The sequence below is a fragment of the Sorghum bicolor genome, chromosome 6 (genome assembly GCF_000003195.3).
Source record: "Sorghum bicolor cultivar BTx623 chromosome 6, Sorghum_bicolor_NCBIv3, whole genome shotgun sequence".
Lineage (NCBI taxonomy): Eukaryota > Viridiplantae > Streptophyta > Magnoliopsida > Poales > Poaceae > Sorghum > Sorghum bicolor.
The window spans coordinates 49,981,378-50,000,361 of NC_012875.2; the positions used below are offsets into that span (position 1 = coordinate 49,981,378).

Genomic DNA, 18,984 nt, shown 5'->3' on the forward strand with positions numbered 1-18,984 from the left:
CAAAAATTTTCAAGATTCTCCGTCACATCGAATCTTGCGGCACATGTATGAAGCATTAAATATAGACGAAAACAAAAACTAATTATGCAGTTTACCTGTAAATCGCGAGACGAATCTTTTGATCCTAGTTAGTCTATGATTGGATAATATTTGCCACAAACAAACGAAAGTGCTACGTAGCGAAATCCAAAATTTTTCTCAAACTAAACAAGGCCTAATTAAATATAGTTTCTATCTATGTTAATTATACTGCCAACCAAGCATGACATGAGTCATGTGACAGTCTGATCAATAAAAAGAAGAAGAAAATCTCAACATGAGCCATATAACAGTCTGATCAATAAAAAAGGAGGAGAAAATCTCGTAAAACTGTTTCTTAAAAGAGAAATATACTCATGAATAAGACACAAAGAAACCACAGCTTCGTTGCTGGAAAGAAACTAGTGGTTTCTACAAAGGGGGCCTGTTATAGGATTACATGCACGCATGTTGTCACGTAGGCCGCATCAGAAGAAACTAGTGGTGTCGGCGTCTAGACTCACGGTCTAGGCACTAACAAGTATGAATCGGCGTGACTGACCAAGCTTGGATGGTGATACAAGTGAGACACAGAGGGTTTATACTGGTTCGGGCTAAGAATGCCCTACGTCCAGTGTAGCGGTGGATTCTGTATAACCTTGCACCCAAAGGTGCTTGCAGTAGGGGGTACAAGCTGGTTGCGAGAGAGGGCTAAGTCCCAGGTCTCGGCTTGGTGTGGACAGAGTGCGGGCTGTTGCTCTGTGAAAGAGTGTTGTGTGCGTGTTCTGGTCCTATGTCCTCCCCAGTTGTGAGCCATGGCTCCCCTTTTATAGTCCCAAGGGGAGGCCAGGTATTTACATGAGTAGATTTCTTTTATTGAGGGGTGAAAACACAGTCCCGACCCTGTTGAGGCTGGTCCATCTCGTCCTTGTGGGATGGTTGACGGCATGGCTGCTCTTGTAGAGGGTTACCGAACCCTGTAGGGACCGCGGGGGTCGGATCGCCGGCACTGCTGCATATCCTGTCAACAGTGGGAAATGACCACAAACAGTGGTGCTGCTTTACTTCACCCATTCCCTTTCTACTGTGCGGTAGTGTGCTACAGTGAACAGGGGTAAGGATGTATAGTGACAGAGGTAAGGCCACAGTGACTGGGGTGGTTGAAACAGTCGTCGCCTTGCCCTGCCGCGTTATGGGGGCCGTCGCATCCGTCATGTCGGGGGAAGTCTTATTGACCAGGTGGAGTGGGGTCCGGCGCCCGAGCCTGGACGGGATCGGGCGAGTCGGAACTGGCGTCCGAGGCCCTGAGGGGTCGGGCGAGTCGGAACTTGCGTCCGAGGCCTTGAGGGGTCGGGCGAGTCGGAACTTGCGTCCGAGGCCCTGGGGGGTCGGGCGAGTCGGAACTTATGCCCGAGGCCCTGAGGGGTCGGGCGAGTCGGAACTTATGCCCGAGGCCCTGATGATTATAATTAGTATGTTCCTTCACGTTTTTTTGTTGCTCTGATTTGGGTATCCCTTATTACGGTACCCAACAAGTGGTTTCTATCACAAGGGGCTCGCTATAGGACTATAGGCACGCTCAATATCAGGTAGGTTGTGCCATCTATTTTTATTAATTATGTTGCCAACTAAGTAAAACCTAATGTGTGTCACATGACAGTCTAACTAATAAGAAAAAAGAAAGAAATATCATGAAATCGTCTCTTAAAAGAGAAACAAAGTCTACTCGTGAAACAAGGCATAAAGAAAACCATGCCTTCGCCGTTGGAAAGAAACTAGTGGTTTCTACCGCGAGGGGTTCGCTATGGGACTATATGCGTGCTCACTGTTGCGTAGGCTGCCATCTATCTCTATTAATTACGTTGCCAACTAAACAAAATGTTAACATGAGTCACGTGATAGTCCGATTAATAAGAAAGGAGAAGAAAATCTTATGAAATCATCTCTTAAAAGAGAAGCAGAGTCCACTCGTAAAACAAGGCACGGTGAAAAAAAAACTCACGTGGTGCTTAAGGATGAAGCATGTCGTCTCCTCCATGGTGATTTGGTGAGCATGTGCTCATGGAGTGCTCACGACCAAGGCGATGGAGTTGGGATAGAGAAAGCAAAAAAAAAAGTCATATTTATTAGCCTAAAATTTTCATCGTGTGAGGATTTATATAGATGATTTGTTGCTGATGTAGCCGCTATAAAAGTTGTACATAGTTTTAACTATTGAAACTGTGCAAAAAAAATCTACGTTGCGCTCAGTTAACGATCTGAACAAGGAATAAGGAGCTCGTCATTCGTTAGGTCGTCATTGTGAATAGAGTCGCCCACTTATCTTTGTATAGATATAGATGATGGTAGGCTTATTTAGTAGGACTCCTCACGAGAGACTCATCTAGAGGAGCCGGAGCTAAATTATAGCTTTGACAAAACGGTTTCGGTTCCACTATTTTTTACTAAAAATGATTTCTCAAAAAAAAACTTTTGACAAAACTCCTCTACAGAAGTCAAAGCCAGAGCCGGACAGAACCAGATAGGCCCTAAACAACCGGCTTCTTCTTCCTTTAAGAAGGAAATCAATCAGGCCACTTATATCACAATCACACCAGCGGCGGGCGGTTAGCTGCAACCGTGCAACCGCCCGAAGGTGGGCACTGACGGGTGACGGGTAGGCGCGCAAAGTCACACAACGGAGAAATGACTGACTTCAGTTCACGTCGTCGCACACACGGCACACTCGCACAGCATCGTGCGTGCCGCCGGGTGACCGTGACCCGCACGTCGGGCGCTCCGAAACCCCGCCCGCGCGGTCGGTCGGCCTCCGTGCTCCGGCGTCCGACCAGAATGAAGTCAAGCCTGCCTCTCCAATCATCGTCGGCGCCGGAGAATCTTCCGGCTTTCGTTTCGCGCGCTTCTTTTTCTAATCCCGCCGCTGACCGGCCTGACCGTGTGTCCGTGTCCCGAGTTCATTCCTGCTCGTTCGTGGTGCTTGTCGGTCGAGGTGGTGGGTGGAAATGGAAACGGCGTGTCGGCCGTACCGGTGCGTGGCGCGTTTGGTTCGTTGTGTTCTGCACGGTTGTTGCGCTGGGGCATGGGGGACTTCTGGCGTCGGCCGGCGCCCCGGCGGATCCCGCGGTATCACGGTAATGGCGGACCGCGAAAGGCTTGTGTGGTTCAGGATGATGCTTGGATGGATTTCGGTTTGTGTGCAGTGCTCACAGCTCGGAGCTCGCCACTGTCAGGCGGACACGCCCGTATAACCCCCCCCCCCCCCCCCCCCCAAAAAAAAAAAAAACATCCTTCGATCCTTATATATGAGAGAGGAAAGCGTCACGCAGATTGACAGTCACGGTACGGTAGAACACCAAACCGAGCCTATTCGCTGAGAAGTTATCGGTGAAAGTACTATTTGCTAGTTTATTATAAAAGAAATACTGTTAGCTAACAGAAAAAATACGATTTATAAAACAAGCGAACAGACTCGACTTCCACTGAGCATTGCTGGCTGCGAAAACCTTTGTGCTGCATTGTATTATGGATTTGTTGGTCCGAACGCAATAGAATCCGAGAGGGTGAGCAGAGGCGTGACCCGGTGGGGGTTAGTCCACAGCATCCGAGTAATAGCTGAAGATTGGAGCCGGTCTGAGCGACAGCCAGCCAAGACAAATACGAGACGTGATCAGAGATGGGAAAACCCAGGTGATCTTGTCAAAGCCAGCTGTGATGCTGCCTTTAATCCAAGCAAGGGTGATGGCGGTTGGGGCTGTGTACTCTCCGAGACTCGGAGGGGGATATTGTTGTCGCACTTCGGGGAAGATTGCATGCGCTGCTAAACTCCTTGCACGGTGAGCTCATTGCCTGCATTCACGGCACTCAAGCAGCGGTAGCAGCCGGAGTTGGCCATGTGATCATCGTTACGGAATACGCGGATGTTGTGGCTGTGGTGAAGGCGGTGTATTCTGATGAATATGATCTCAGCTCTGTCTCAAACCTCGTCGAAGAATTAAGAAGCTTGTTAGCGTGGAACTTTATTTCTTGGAAGGTCCAACAGCGCCCTCGCTCATGAATTAGCTAGCCTTCGTAGTGTCTGTGATCCGGATGAGGATTCAACTGTGATCTCTGTCCTGGCACCGGATTCAACTGTGATCTCTGTCCCGGCACCGGATTCAGTCTATAATTGCTGATGATTCAGCACCATCTGAGTAATGGAAATTAATATTTCCCCTAAAAAAAAGTAAGGCTCGCTCTCTGTGCGCCCAACATGGGGTTATCCAGGAATCTCGCCTCCCCCAGATTGCAAGCTGAACAAATGTTTATGGACAAAACAAGGGCATAGAATGAAGAAATCCCTATACATAGGTTAGCCCCCAGATAGTAGTCTAAATATTGAAGTACTCCTTTGGTAAATTTTTTATTAAAAAAAAGCTGAAAAACTTTTTTTCTATAAATATAGTAAAAAAATTTTAAAAAAACGACTCCTCAAAAAGAGAGGTATAGGACAGAAGAATAAGATTCAGTAAAAATTGCAACCCTTGACTAAGTTGAGCTACAGATTACTAAAAAATCTAGAAACAGCTTCTAGTTAGAATCTGAGAGTAGCGTAATAACCAGTGGTAATAGGTTAGCCTGAATACCCAGGGGGGAGGGGGCAATCAAACAATAATATTTTCTTAGGCAGCAGATAAGTCGAGTTAGAAGATAAATCAGGGAAAAGAAAATGGGGAAAACAATTTTTTAAAAAGGACAAGGGAAATCACGTTAGATACTACGAACTCGGAGTACCTTTCTTTTGCTACATTCTCTTCATAATAGGAACATATTTTTGTTTGCCAATAGATAACTCAAACTGCATTACGATTTTAACACAAAAGCTTGAACCAAAGCAAGCATGAAATCCGTTTTTGCCAGAGGCACAGCCGCTGGCAAGGAGAAACAAAATAAAGTAAAACCAAACATTACAGCTCCTATTGAGAGTTTAAGACTGCTACAACTACGAGCTAAATCATGATGGCCAATTACCAGAGCGCTAAGCTGGTAACCGGTCCAGGCAATATAAATAAAAGCATACATGGCATGCATAGCTTGATGAGCTGCCTAGTTGCGGCTCTTTCTTCTGCGCTTCTTCCTGCTAGTGGTTTTAGCAGACCCCTTCTCCTCCTCCGATGACTCACCTTCATTCTCCTCTGGCTTCCTTTTGCTTGAAAGACCATTGGTCTTGGATCCATCAATAGCTTCACCGGATTTCACTTCATCGTGTGAAGTATTGTCTTCACTGCCAGCATCATCCTTTGAGTTGTCGGTGCTATCAGCCTCATCCTTTCTGCTTGCCTTGACAACAGCATCCTTAGCCTTTCCAGTAGATCGAGAGGGCCTTGCACCTTCCTTCTTAGAGTTAATGCCAGTCTTAGGTGTTTCTTGACTATCCTTCTCAGCACTTTTTCCCATCAGTCTGACTGGAGTCACAGAGCCTTTTGGACGCCCTCTCTTCTTGGGAGGATTCTTAACATCACTGCCACTGTGCATAAAACAGTTAAGTAGTTTCACATAAGCTACGAGTGTACAATGTATCAAGATAGCACATTCATAATAGTAAATACCTACCTTTGAGGTGTTCCTGTTTTTCCTTCCTTCATTTGTTGACCCGAGTTCCCTTTAGCTTTTCTGCCACGTCGTCTGATTTACAAGAAACAACTCATAATTTAACAAATGAAACCTTTGCATTAAGTTATAACCTAAAAAATGGACGGGAGTGGAATACCAGGTAACATTGGCATAGAACAGTGTGCGCGTGTGAACAAAAGAACCAAAGTTGATCAATCAGGATAGAAAGTAACTCAAATGTAAGAAAGAAGACACATTAGGAATATATCAACTTCAGAATTTCCATTTGGTGGTTACCACGAAATAACAAAGTTATAGCTAGACAATCAAACAGATCAAAGGCATGCTAGACAGGTTAAGTTGGAGATAAGGACAGAGACAAAAGCACATAGAAGAATTCACATTAAAGCTTAAAACATATGAGACAAACATTGGTTGTTTGAAAAAATCAAGCGTTTGCATGCTACCGCTGCTTTGTTTTTTAGTGTTGAAACTAGTAACCCAGTAAGTGTAAGAAGCTGCTCCTAGCAACTTAGGCAGAAACCAGTTCTTAATACAAGGTAGGGTAAACTGCAGTTGTGCACAGAATCACATATTATACTGTTTAACGTTCTGGCATAGTTATAGTTGTCATCTCAAATACAGAACATACAAAAGGCGCGAAGTAGATATTTTTCTTACATATTAGATGGTGCATCAGGATCAGTGTCTTGTTCCTGCAGGATGGCAAATGAATCAGAAAAAGGAACAGAGGAGGATACATATATTTATCAAATTCAAATCTAATGGAAATACCTCAGCAATGAACTCCCATCTTTCCTTCTTAAGCACTAGTACCTCAACATCACCATCATCATACGAGACCTGAGTGCCAAGAGGAAAGGGTCCAAACATCATAACCAGTTTTGTTTAAGAGAAAAAATAAGAAATCCATCACTAATAGTGTTTCTCATTCAGACAGGCTAAACGCTTAAGGAACAGATGAAGTGTGAATGGGCACCTTATGCTTTTTTGAAGATGCATCAAATGATTCAACAACACCCACATAGAACCTGCAAATCAAGAAAAATTTAAAACCAACCAAACTCCATGCTAAGCATAACTCATGGAGCAAATAGCATTTTCAGCTGTTAAACCCTGTTATCAAAAAAGAAGATTTAAGGAAACAAAAAAGAAAAAACTAGAGGTGCACAGTTCCAACCAGAAGAACAATTCGCCAAGATATATATATATATATATATATATATATATATATATATTAACTACTGTAAGAACACCATTACCGATAAGAAACACATATGTTGATCATCAGACTTACATTTTGTCATCTGGCCACCAAACTTTAATTCTTGAGCCAACAAGGTTTTCATCAAGCATTTTGTTTTTCTTTGATAGAGGGGTCTGCCAACAAAATGGAAAAGGTTCTGACAAACTGAAAATAGAAATAAGGTCAAAGACCACTGTGTGTCAAGCATGCATACCTCTTGAGCTTCCTGCAGACGTTTCCTTTTTGATGACGCCCCACTATCCTCTTGTTGGCCTTTTGATTTATCAATCCTTGTTGGAGACACCATTTCCTGAATTATGATAATTGATATAAAGAATCAAGTCATTGTGGAAGACCACATTAGGAGAGAAAAAAAAGAGTGTAAACAGAAAAGGTCAAAAACATGTTGAACGCCAACCCAGGGTGATATTAGTAATGCTTTACCTACCAATTATCTTATTATAGAGAATAAAAGCATGTAAACATGAAACTATAAATAGGCACTATCACTATAGAAACCCAACCTTCAGCTAATAAGATATAAGCATGGCTTAAGTACAGATAAACAACTTCAATGCATGTACTGTAGTCAAGTGAGAACAAGAAAGCTACCTTCAAAATAATATCTTCATCGGTGTCTTTATCAGAGGCAGCATCTTCTTTCTGTAATTTCATACTGGTTTTATGTTGCTTCTTCCCAGATTCTCCTTCAGCGGCCTTAGTTGATGAAGACTTCGCAACATCTTTATTCAGTTGCCTTGTAGCTCTCCCTCCAGAATCAGTGACAGGATCAAGTTTTGCAGATTTTAGGTCTGATGCCTGTTTCTTTCCAAGAGGCTTTTTCTCCTGAGACTTTGCTGCTGGAGGTCGGCCTCTCTTTGGTTTAACCACAGCAGGCTTAGTATCAATTGGTTTTGATGATTCCTCAGCAGTTATATTGCCAGTCTCTGTTAGCTGCTTTTTATCACCATCATTTGTCTCTGGGGATAACTCCTCGGGTGATACTAGACTCTCGTTGTCTTTAACAACCTTGGGTTGTTCAGTCATCTCAGATCCAGTGGAAGAACCAAGCTTGTGATCTTTCTTTGATTTGACATCAGATAGCTTTTCAGTTTCAACAGTCACTGGTTCTCGTACTTCTCCGTCACAAGATATCAATTGCTCAGAACTTTTGGTCTGCTTGTCAAGAGAAGTCAGTTCTGGCTTCTGTTTAGAAGAATCTGGTGTCTGCTCGTCACCAGAAGTCAGTTCTTGCTTCTGTTTAGAAGAATCTGGTGTCTGCTTGTCACCAGAAGTCAGTTCTTGCTTCTGTTTAGAAGAATCTGGTCCATCTGAAGACTTCACATTGTCAACTGGAGCACCACCATTGCTAATGGCAGTTGTGGGAGTACTGCTTGGGCTAGTACCTTCTTGGCCTAGGCAATTGACATTTTGGTCCACCTTTGAAGTTTCCTGAAAAATAAGAAAATATAAACTTGTGGCATCTACCTCACTCCATAGAAAATTAGATACTGAACATCTGTAGATGTATACCTGTGGTGACTCGTCAGAAACAGACTTTTCAGAAAGTTTACCTTCAGCTGCCTGAATAATAATAATTTAGAGGAACTTAGCATGCAATAATATAATGGTGGATCATGCTATTGACAGTACCAGGATCCAACATGGCTATACATATCATCATATCTGTGCACATACACTATCCAAAGGAATTAGTACATAACAAGATTGTTTCTTTGAAATTTCACATGTTATATTATTGTCAATATAGATCCCTTTCCAGATAGCAGGGTTTAAAAATTCTGACCACGTCCGTTTTTGAAGAATGGCCTGAATTTTAAGCTTAAGATACGTTCAATACCACATATAACTGAATACATGCTTGTAATAACAGTATAGAATAGATCCCATGTTCGTCTCCTACCACTCTACTAGTATCTCAATAACAGAAGAAATAGCACCACTTTCCATCAAACTCAAGCATACTTTCTCATTTGATTACACATCTAAAAATAGATAAAACATGCCACAAAAATGAACTAATACTTAGCCCAACAGATTTTAAACATGTACTCATCAGTCCATAAACTCAATTTGTAATATACTGGCAATTTAACTAACCATGTCTTTTCCTGATGCATCAACATTGTTTTCTCCAGCATCTGAAGCATCTTGGAACAACGTCGTAACAACATTGCTGTATTCATCCAAGGGAGTGCCCTTAAGTAACTCATGAAGGACAGGTTTGAGCTTGTCCCTGCATAGGCCTAGTACCCTCTCTGCAAGTCCAAAAGATGCTGGGAGAGTTTCCTATAAAGTAAGGACAGAAATTTTAGTACAAGATGATAATAACTAGCTATTAATGCGAACAACAGAGGGATGGAATTACTTGTGCTACTTTTGTAAGGTTCTGAAGCAGGCACGATGCCAGTTCAGCATGGACATCATCGCTCTCCTGAATTACAAACAGCATTATAATTTCCATACAGTGGGTCACTTGTTCTGAATGCCTGGTGCTGAAATATACAAAAAAAAAGGGAACGAATAAGATGAGAAATAAAAAAAAATCCACACTAGATAAATAAGGACAGCATTCATGCACGATGGGAACATATATAGGAACATGCATTCTATGACTACCATCACAGAAGTGAAATCCTTCTTTGGGATCTAAGATGCCACAATTACATTATTGGCCCAGTCCATTTGTCAGATCTTAAAAAATATGGCACCAACTGTATGCAAAAATTATGATTAAAGATAAATGCCAGGGAAGTTTCTTACGAGGCAGTTTTGAAGAAATGACGGAACATGTCCAGTATCATATGGTCCAAGTCAAGATCCAACATCAGAACACAACAACGAACCCTTGCAACAGAATCAAGGATCGAAACCCTCCTTGAAAAGGAGGTGCTCTTCATATCATCCAAGTCAGCAAAAGTATCCACAATTCTCTTAAACACGTCCTGCAACAAGGCAAAATAGCAATGGTCAGTACATATAGACACCAGCGTTCCATCCCAAGAAGGGCAACAAATCTCACCTTCATAACATCATCATCATAGGGAGCCTCTGGGGCGGTAATCCTGGTAACTTCAGTTAAGCAAGAGGTGAGGGCGACCTTTATGTTGGGATCACGGTGCTCCAGTAGCTCACTTGTAATCAAAACAGCCATAGTGGGGCGAAGAGCATTGTACATGCTCTCGGGCGGAGATTGATCCACCCTGGACAACCACATTTCGGCTTCCTGCACAAACGAACAGGCAATTCCAACTCTAATAAGAAAAGGGCAAACCTTGTATATAGTCCTGAGCTAAATGAGCTACCAACTAGGCCATACATCACACATCATAAACAATCTCTCGCCAAAAAAAAAAGAACATTGCAATGCAAGCAATATCTCCATGAAAACTACTCAGGGTCACATGGCCTCATCAACCAACAAAGCAGCCTTTTTTCTTCCAACCTAATCTAGATGAGTGACCAACTAGGGAATACTTCAATCTCCGTTCGACTGTTCCAGCCTACTCAAAACAGCACAGGTTAATCAATCAACAGAGAACTATTTTCTCCAATCCCAAGCTGAATGAGCCGCTGGCTACTGCAGGTTTCGTAATCTATCCCTAATAATAAAGAGGCAAAATTTCAGCTATTTTTTTCGTCTGGGCCATTTTTAGTCTGGCCCATTCTTCAGCCCAGCTGTTCGGACCACTCCCACCATCCTCCTACAGCACCGTCGCTCACCCCATCCGCCTATGTTCTTTCTTGAAGCCGACCTGACCCCCTCGCTGCGCCGCTTCTCCGCCGGCCCCCGAGCCATGGCCTACCTTCGCCACGCGGCCACCCCTGGACAAGCCCCGGTTGCCCCCGGCCCGATGCGCCGGCCACGCCACCGCCTCGACACGCGCTGACTCTGCCATGACCGTCACACGAGCTTCCTCCTCTGGCCGCGTCTGCCATGGCCGGCCCCGAGCCCCAGGTCGTGCCCCTGCCCCATGCATCGAACCTGAAGCGTCGTGCCCCACGCCCCATGGCTCTGCGCCGGCTGCGCGCTCGCCGGCTGGCCCTTGGCCATCGGCCCCCTCTGGCCTCTGGTCCTCCCTATCCCAAGCTCCTAGCTCAAGTCCCTCGACCATCGTAAGGTGAGCCGCCGCGTTGGTCGTCATACGTGGCGTTGCCGGACACTTCATCCACACATCAAGTCAAAATTAAATCTCGAAGACACCAATTCGGATCACAAAAGCCCAGAGTAAGTTCGACACGAACTCCTTCCACTATTTTTTCTGTTTATATAGATTTTGGTTGAAACTGAAATTAAAAGTTGCCATTGGGCAATCGTGATCTCGCAGGATTCGTTGGGGCATCGATTTTGGTTGAAACGGAAATTAAAAGTTGCCAATCAGGCATCCTGATCTTGCGGGATTCATAGGATCTCACGGTGCGCTCTGCTCCTCAAGGCGGCTGTGGCGAGCGGGCCGCAGCAAAGGTGCGCGTCAACGTCGCTGCTTGTTAGGGTGTCAGCCGACGGCTGCTACCTGCCTACCTCTGCTCCGATCCAGAGACCAGAGTCTAGAACTCTAGGCCCAGACTATACTCCTATTGATGCTTTATCTTCAAAGGTGCAGACGACAGACCACCTACACTGCTCAACCTCCACGGCTTCAGAGTCCATACATGGCTACTGGTGAGTATTATGCCTTTGCTTCATCATCAAGCTCTAGCTATGCATTATGTCTTTTCTTGCACTACTGAGTATTTACTGGATCACTAATCACTAGAATGCATATGTACATACAACATAAACTATATTATGCCTATTTTTCATTTGTCTTCAGCTCATATTAATTAGGTGCCTTTATTTAATTACTGAAAAGTTGAGTGCTAAAACATTTACTTTCAGCACATATGCCTTTTCCTACATAGTATTTAATTACCAACAATATATGCCTTTTCCTGGGGAAATTAACTGGGAGATGTGATTACAGTTCAAAATATGCATAGTATGAGTACAATCAAGTAACTCAGTTGGTAGGTCCTAATTTCTAGACGGATAAACTTTGCTTTGATTCTCTTCTGATTTGCAGTTCCAGTGGCCATCCAATGATATGTCTCTGAAGGACATGTACATGGATAAAATTTATTTACTGCCTTTCCTTACAGGATTTGATTTCTTCATGCTTTACCGCAGTTTGGCAGAGACGACCACCAATCTAGGAGTAGGATTGCTTCACTTAGGCTCTGTAAACTTCTGCCCAAGTGTGGGTCCGATATGGGTGAGAGCAAGGAGCTGTATTCGGGATAGAGAATTTCTTTTTGTTGTTTGAGATTTTGCCGCAAGCATCAATTTTGGAAAAAATGCTTACAGTTATCACTGTGGACTTCTACATAAAAGCATACAACCTACACGAAACAAAAAAGAAAAAGTCTGACTTCTAGATTTACCATTGTTTAATATGCGATTATGGAATATACACTTAGACCTTCAATATTGTTTCCTTATAAGATATTTTGTGAACTATATCTGCTTCTTGCATTCTAGGAAGAACAGAGCTAATTGAGCAATTGGCAAAGAGCAAGATGTTTATACTAACATGTCGAATATAACCATGGTGTCCTCTTTGTCAGATATAAGTCATTGTATCCTCTTTGTCAGAAAGTTGTTGCTTTAGTTGAAACTGTATCCATGGTGTTATAGCATCAATCTTGTACTCTATATTCATGGCATACATATGAAAAGGCTGAACAAGTGCAGCCATCCAATTGGAAAGAGGTGCATCCAACAAGTGGTAAGGACATTGTTTATCAAACCAAATTACTTTTGTTTATTTTATTTTTAATATATTAATTAAAATGATACCGGTTCTGCATCAGATAAGAAAAGCCTACTCAGATATCAGCTCTGGACTTCTATGTTCTTGTACATTCCTCAGAATCAATTTACTTAAAAAGGGTCGCTAAAATGAGTTGTTTTATTAACACAGGCGGCAGGAGCTCTGCCTTTCAATTAAAGCTAAATGAGTTACACACTAACATATTTCTGAATTCCATAATACCTAGATCACTTGGTGTGTTGGCTTTTGTTTCCATTAAGCTGAATACTTTGACATGTTGCAGAGATAATATTTTTTGCATCAGTAATGGTCACACTTGGCTCCCAAGTGCCGATTGAATCATGGTGCCAACTCATAGCTCAGGTACATCGTCTGTGGTTCAAATTTAGCGTAACACCTAATACTAATCTTCACTTGGTTGCTAATACTAAACAAGTGCAATGACCCAATAGGAGCACAGGAATTTCAAGCGCAAGCAAGAGCTCTGGATGATAGCCAAGCCAACAATTTTCAACTCTCTTGACTAAACAACCTCTAATTTTGCATGTCCACATCCTGCTTGAGTCTTTAGTTTTTTAAATAATTGACATTAGTCATAAGTCAAATTCACATGAGTTTTTAGGCAAATAATAAGAATTTAATCTCCCGTTGCAACGCACGGGCATGTTTTGCTAGTAAGGAAAAAAACCCAATCCCAAAACGATAAACAATTGCAAGGCAAGCTCTCGACACGCCTGATTGACGAACACAACGGGAACAGAGCACGATAGGTAGGCAAAACGATAAACAATTGCAAGGCAAGTTACATCTCGACACGCTCGATTGACTAACACAACGGGAACAGAGCACGATAGCTAGGGCGAAAGCAAAGGGTTCACTGGGGCCGCGCTCACCTCGAGTAACCGGAGCAGCTCGTCGTCGTCCTCCGGGATAGCACCAAAGCGCTGGCTTATGTCGCGCATCCGCAGCTCGGCCTCGGCCTGCACTTCCTCCAGCGTCATCACAGGGGCTGCAGGCGGTGCGTCCTCCGCCATCGTCGGGGCGCGGGGTGGAGACCTAACGGGGAGAGGGGTTTAGGGTTTCGGCGAGGGGGCTGGTGGTGACGGGAAGACTAGCAGGGGTAGGGTTTATAGCCGACGAGACGCCAGCGGTGGTGGCGGCGGCGACGGTGAGGAGGCCTTCGCACTCGACCTCTCCCACCTTCCAATTTTTCGCGATTCGCCGCCGTTCGAATCGTGCAACGGGAACATCTGGGTTGGCTGAGGTTGAGCAGGGGCTGCGCTGTGGTGGCCCCTTCAACCAGTTTACCAAAAATACCGGCTCCAAAGGCTGCGACGAGATACAGGTCACACAAGTCGGGATGGCTCCGGTTTCGAATTCAAAGGATATACTGAAGGGAAAACTTGGCGTTCATATACTAGGATTAATACGAAAAATGTCTGGGATCGTTTGAAAAATATAAGTGTGAATTACAGGGTTAGATATTTTGTGTAAGGCATTTAACATTTTTTTTTCGTTTTGGTTACTTTATTTTTTTTTGTGAATGCTCATTTTGAATAATTTGTTTTTTAATATTTAAATATGAAGTATTGTGTGTACATGCTATTTGGATCCTTAGAGCTAACAATTACTAGCTGCTAAAAATCTTATGTGATCTTGTTTGGTCTCTCTAATTAATATATTTTAGTTAGTATCTTATATAATATTCAGCTTATAACTTATGTGATCTCATTTGGATCCATAGCTAATAGTCTATCTAGTGTCTTACCTATCACCTGGATTAATTACATATTATATTACATTTAAATCTCTAGCTATTAATTTGCTAGCATCTTAACTACCACCTATATTAGCTGTCACATTTGATCCATAGCTAATATTTTAGTTGTCACATTTCTAGATTCTTAGTTTCTAAGATATATATCCAGATGCATAGCAAAAGCTATGAATCTAAAAAAATCAAAAACGTCTTATAATTTGAAATGAATGAAGTAGCTGCTAAAAATTTTATTTGATCTCGTTTGATCTCTCTAATTAATATAATATAGTCAGGAGTATCTTACATAACATCTAACTAATATGTGGTCCCATTTGAGTCTATAGCTAATAGTCTAGCTAGTATCTTACCTACCACCTAGATTAATTATATATTATATCCATTTAAATTTCTAGCTATTAATCTAGCTAGCATATGGTCTTGTTCAAATCGCTAGCTAATGTTCTAGCTAGTGTATTACCTACCACCTATCTAGTTCCTCCAGCTAATAGTTAGTTTTTAGCTAAGAGATCTAGACAGAGCCTTAATGAAAGATTTTTAGCCACATTTGCATATTTTTATATTAGCAATAAAAAGATTTTTAGATGTGCATTCCATGAATGATTGTAATAAAAAATTATTGTGATATATAATGTCCATGTTTATGTTCAATCTATTTTATAGTACCATCTAAAACATTAAATGGCTCTAACTAATCATATATTTGGTTTTTTTAGTTTTTTGGTACACGGGACATGGAATAGGTTGATCCCATTTTGAAGGTTCTTTAGTTTAGGGGCTTGATGGTTGTTTAGTTTAGGGGTAACTAGGGAGAAGGATGCAACGTAAAATTTTTAGATGTGTATTCCATGAATGTTTATGAGGAAATATGATTGTGATATATAATGACCATGGTTTATGTTCAATCTATCTTGTAGTACTATTTAATACATAGAATGGCTCTAACTAACCATATTTTTTTGTTTTTAGTTTTTTTAGACATGGGAGACGGATAGGTCGATCCCTGAAGGTTGTTTAATTTAGGGGCAACTAAGGAGGAGAATGTCTGGCCCTAGGAGAAGGCCTCCCCCTCCTCTCACCACATATCGAGCAAACATGCTCGTCCCTTGTGAGTGCCATAATAATAACTATGTTGGTTATGCCAAGGCTTTAGCATTAGCTATAAACATTATTTTTTTTCTTTGTTTAACTCTTAATTTCAGCTCTCAAAAGATTTATGTGTTTTTTTAACATAAATGTTGCAAAGACCCTATATGCCACGACTTCATATTTGTTTCACATGTAATGTAACTCTAAAAATTCTCTAACAGGTCCTTTATAGTTGAAACTCGAGCCACCAACTTCTTTATCCTTGCCCTCTTTGGAACAATTTTTGGATCTTATGTGGATGTTGATTGGACATAATGATTTTACACATATAACCACTAAGTCTAAATAAAACAAAATATACACAAAGCGCGCAAGAAAAAAACACTAAGATATGGTATGCTCCTATAACTTTCACTATTCTCATTTATCTAGGATAAAAACACTCTCTATTTATGAAAACATTTCATGAACATATAAATAATAGTAACAAAAATAAACAAAGATATGTTTTATCCATAAACTCATTATATGAAACACATAAATACCTATGAACTGGTGGAATCTGTCCACCTGAGTTTAAGTCCTCGACTTTGACACGGGTGCTTGTATTTTTCTGGATTTGTTCCAGGATTTAATGACGCTATACTTTCAGTGGTAGGCGATGTCCTTGTCAACAGCAATGCGTCTATAATGACTTCATGAATCTTGATATCTGTCGGCTCGGTCCTTCGAAAGAGCTCATAAGAGTAGGATTGCGTACATATGTTCATAGGGGTGAGTGTGCATGTGTGTTGTGGGTGTCTTCGCTGTACTGTGTAATAATAAAAACACATAAATACCTAATAATCATATCCTCCCTTCCTCGTCTATCTTAGACCTTCAAATAGTGCATCAAAAATCATCAATAATCACACTCACATTAAAAAATCATGATTGTATATATGTTTGCTCCTTTTTTTACAATGATGCCAATAGTCGATCGAGGAATATGTAGACATAAAAAAGGAGTAACATGATGACCAACAAAAATAAATTACATTCTTAATAAAATTAATAGTATATGTAATTTTTTATATGTGTGCATGAAATAAGTGTAGTGTGCCTTTGCACAACGATAACAATGTGAAATTTATAAAAACAACATGACTCAATGTTTTTAGCTTGATGAGCTAATAATATTAATGTTGTACTATTTCTTGAAATAGAACAAGAAATAACATGAAACAAAATGAATCCAAATGTATCAGTTGATCTAAAGGTCATGTCATATTGTGGAACTATTTTGTAGATTACTTACAACTCTTCCTAGCTACCACATTTTAAGCCCCTCATTAAAACGCTTGGTATCCATTATAGTCTCTCTTGCATTACGACATATATTACTCTAAATTTTCGTGATTTTTTTACAGTCCTAATAGAAGATCTCTCTTTTCATAAGAGCTTTTATACAGGGAAACCAACATAAAGAAATAAGATAATCACATAATTATGTGAATTGCTTGTGGTATATGAATATTTACCTTGGGTGGTCATGGGCCACACTTGCCATGCTTCATGTGCGCGACAACGTCATGGCTGTGGTGTCGAAAACCAACGTTACACTCTGTAAAAAAGCATCCTCATTTATCTCATCATATCGATATGCAAGTAACAAGCTCAACATCTTAGCCACTAAATAGGCAAGATTGATATAGTCCCATGGTTTGCAAACCTCTAATGGCACCATCTAACCATTCATCCCAACCGCAATGACCAAACATCAATATTTAGGTCTCCTTTTATTGCGTTCAATTCTCTATTAGATCACAAATCACTAGCTAACCATTTCGAGTAGAAAATAGACGTAGAATGGAAGAAATCACTCACATGTGGCAGAACAAAAGAAGAAGATGAAGACTTTGAGGATGGCGACGGACCGGCGGTGACAGAGAAGGTGTTGTGTATGCCTATTATATACATGAGTGGGTAGGCAACTATATGAAGGGTCGAGATGGCGGACTAGAGGGGGGGTGAATAGTCCTTTCTAAAACTTAACGCACCGGCTAACCGAAACAAATGCGGAATTAAAACTATCGGTCTAGCAAGACTACACCCCTCTATCTAGGTTCTCTAGCACCTTTGAAAGATCCTAAACAAGCAAGCAAGGTGCTACCTTAGCAAGAGCTCACCTAAACAATTCTAGGAGCAAGGTCACACAAACCTATGCAACTAGTACTTTGCAAACCGGGGGAGCTCCTACACAAACTAGTAGCAAAAGCACAAAGCTTCTAAGCTCACTAGCAAGCTCAATAACAAGGCAACTAATGCCAAATTAGAGAGCGCAAGTTACTTAGCTACCCAAACAAAGCAATGTGACTAACAAGGTTACACAAACCAAATTAGTCACGTAAGGGAACTACTTCTAGCTACTCAAGCAAGAAGGTAACTAGCAAGCTACACAAGCTAACTAATTACAAGAGCAACTACACAAGCACAAATATAAGAATGTAAGAACAAGCTTGTGTTAGGGACTTGCAAACCAACGGGAAGAACAATGTTGACACGATGATTTTCTCCCGAGGTTCACTTGGTTGCCACAAAGCTACGTCCCCGTTGTGTCGACCAACACTTGGTGGTTCGGCGGCTAAGAGGTGTTACACGAACCTCGTCCCCACTAGGACACCGCAAGAACCTACCCACAAGTGAGGTAGCTCAATGACACACACGATCCAATAGAGTTGCTCTTCGCGATCCCCGTGGGGTGAGCACCGTACCCCTCACAATCTCTTCTCCGGAGCACCGCACAATCTCCTTGCGTGCTTCAACGGAGTCACAAGCCACCAAGCCGTCTAGGAGGTGGCAACCTCCAAGAGTAACAAGCACCACCGGCTTGCAACACGAACACCTAGTGCCACTCGATGCAATCTCTCAATGCAACGCACTAGAATCACTCACTCACACAATCGGATGATTACTATCAAGCATATGTGAGTTAGAGGCTTTACTAGCACTCCCCAAGCATGGACACTAAGTCCTAAGGGTGCTCAGCACCAGCCAAGGCCGGCCACCACTTATATTTATAGCCCCAAGGGCTAAACTAGCCGTTGCCCCTTCACTAGGCAAAACCCGAGGGCACCGAACGCTCACAGGAAGACACCGGACGCTCAACCCCCAGCGTCCGGTGCTCAGCTGACCGCCACGTGTCACTAGCCGTTTGAAGTCGACCGTTGCCGCCAACGGCTACTGCACACGCGCGCCTGCACAGCACCACCGGACGCTCTACTGCGTTACACCGGACGCGTCCGGTGCACACCGGACTCGTGCGCAGAGAGCTTCGCAAACTCGCAAGGTCACCGGACGCAAGCCACCGGACGCACCCTGAGCGTCCGGTGCTCACCGGACTCATGCGCAGAGAGGGTCGCCAAACCGCCCGC

General features: G+C 42.4%; 1 protein-coding gene across 1 annotated transcript; it reads right to left on the bottom strand.

Moving 5' to 3' along the window:
• Positions 4,770-14,015, bottom strand: LOC8060213 (enolase-phosphatase E1). Its single transcript, XM_002448082.2, has 14 exons — positions 13,599-14,015; positions 9,918-10,121; positions 9,659-9,840; positions 9,264-9,390; positions 8,996-9,184; positions 8,408-8,458; positions 7,487-8,326; positions 7,089-7,184; positions 6,926-7,008; positions 6,608-6,659; positions 6,403-6,471; positions 6,289-6,323; positions 5,608-5,679; positions 4,770-5,521 (listed from the first exon to the last, which is right to left on the bottom strand). The coding sequence occupies exons 1-14, from the start codon at positions 13,737-13,739 to the stop codon at positions 5,101-5,103; spliced, it is 2,562 nt and encodes an 853-aa protein (XP_002448127.1). The 5' UTR covers positions 13,740-14,015; the 3' UTR covers positions 4,770-5,100.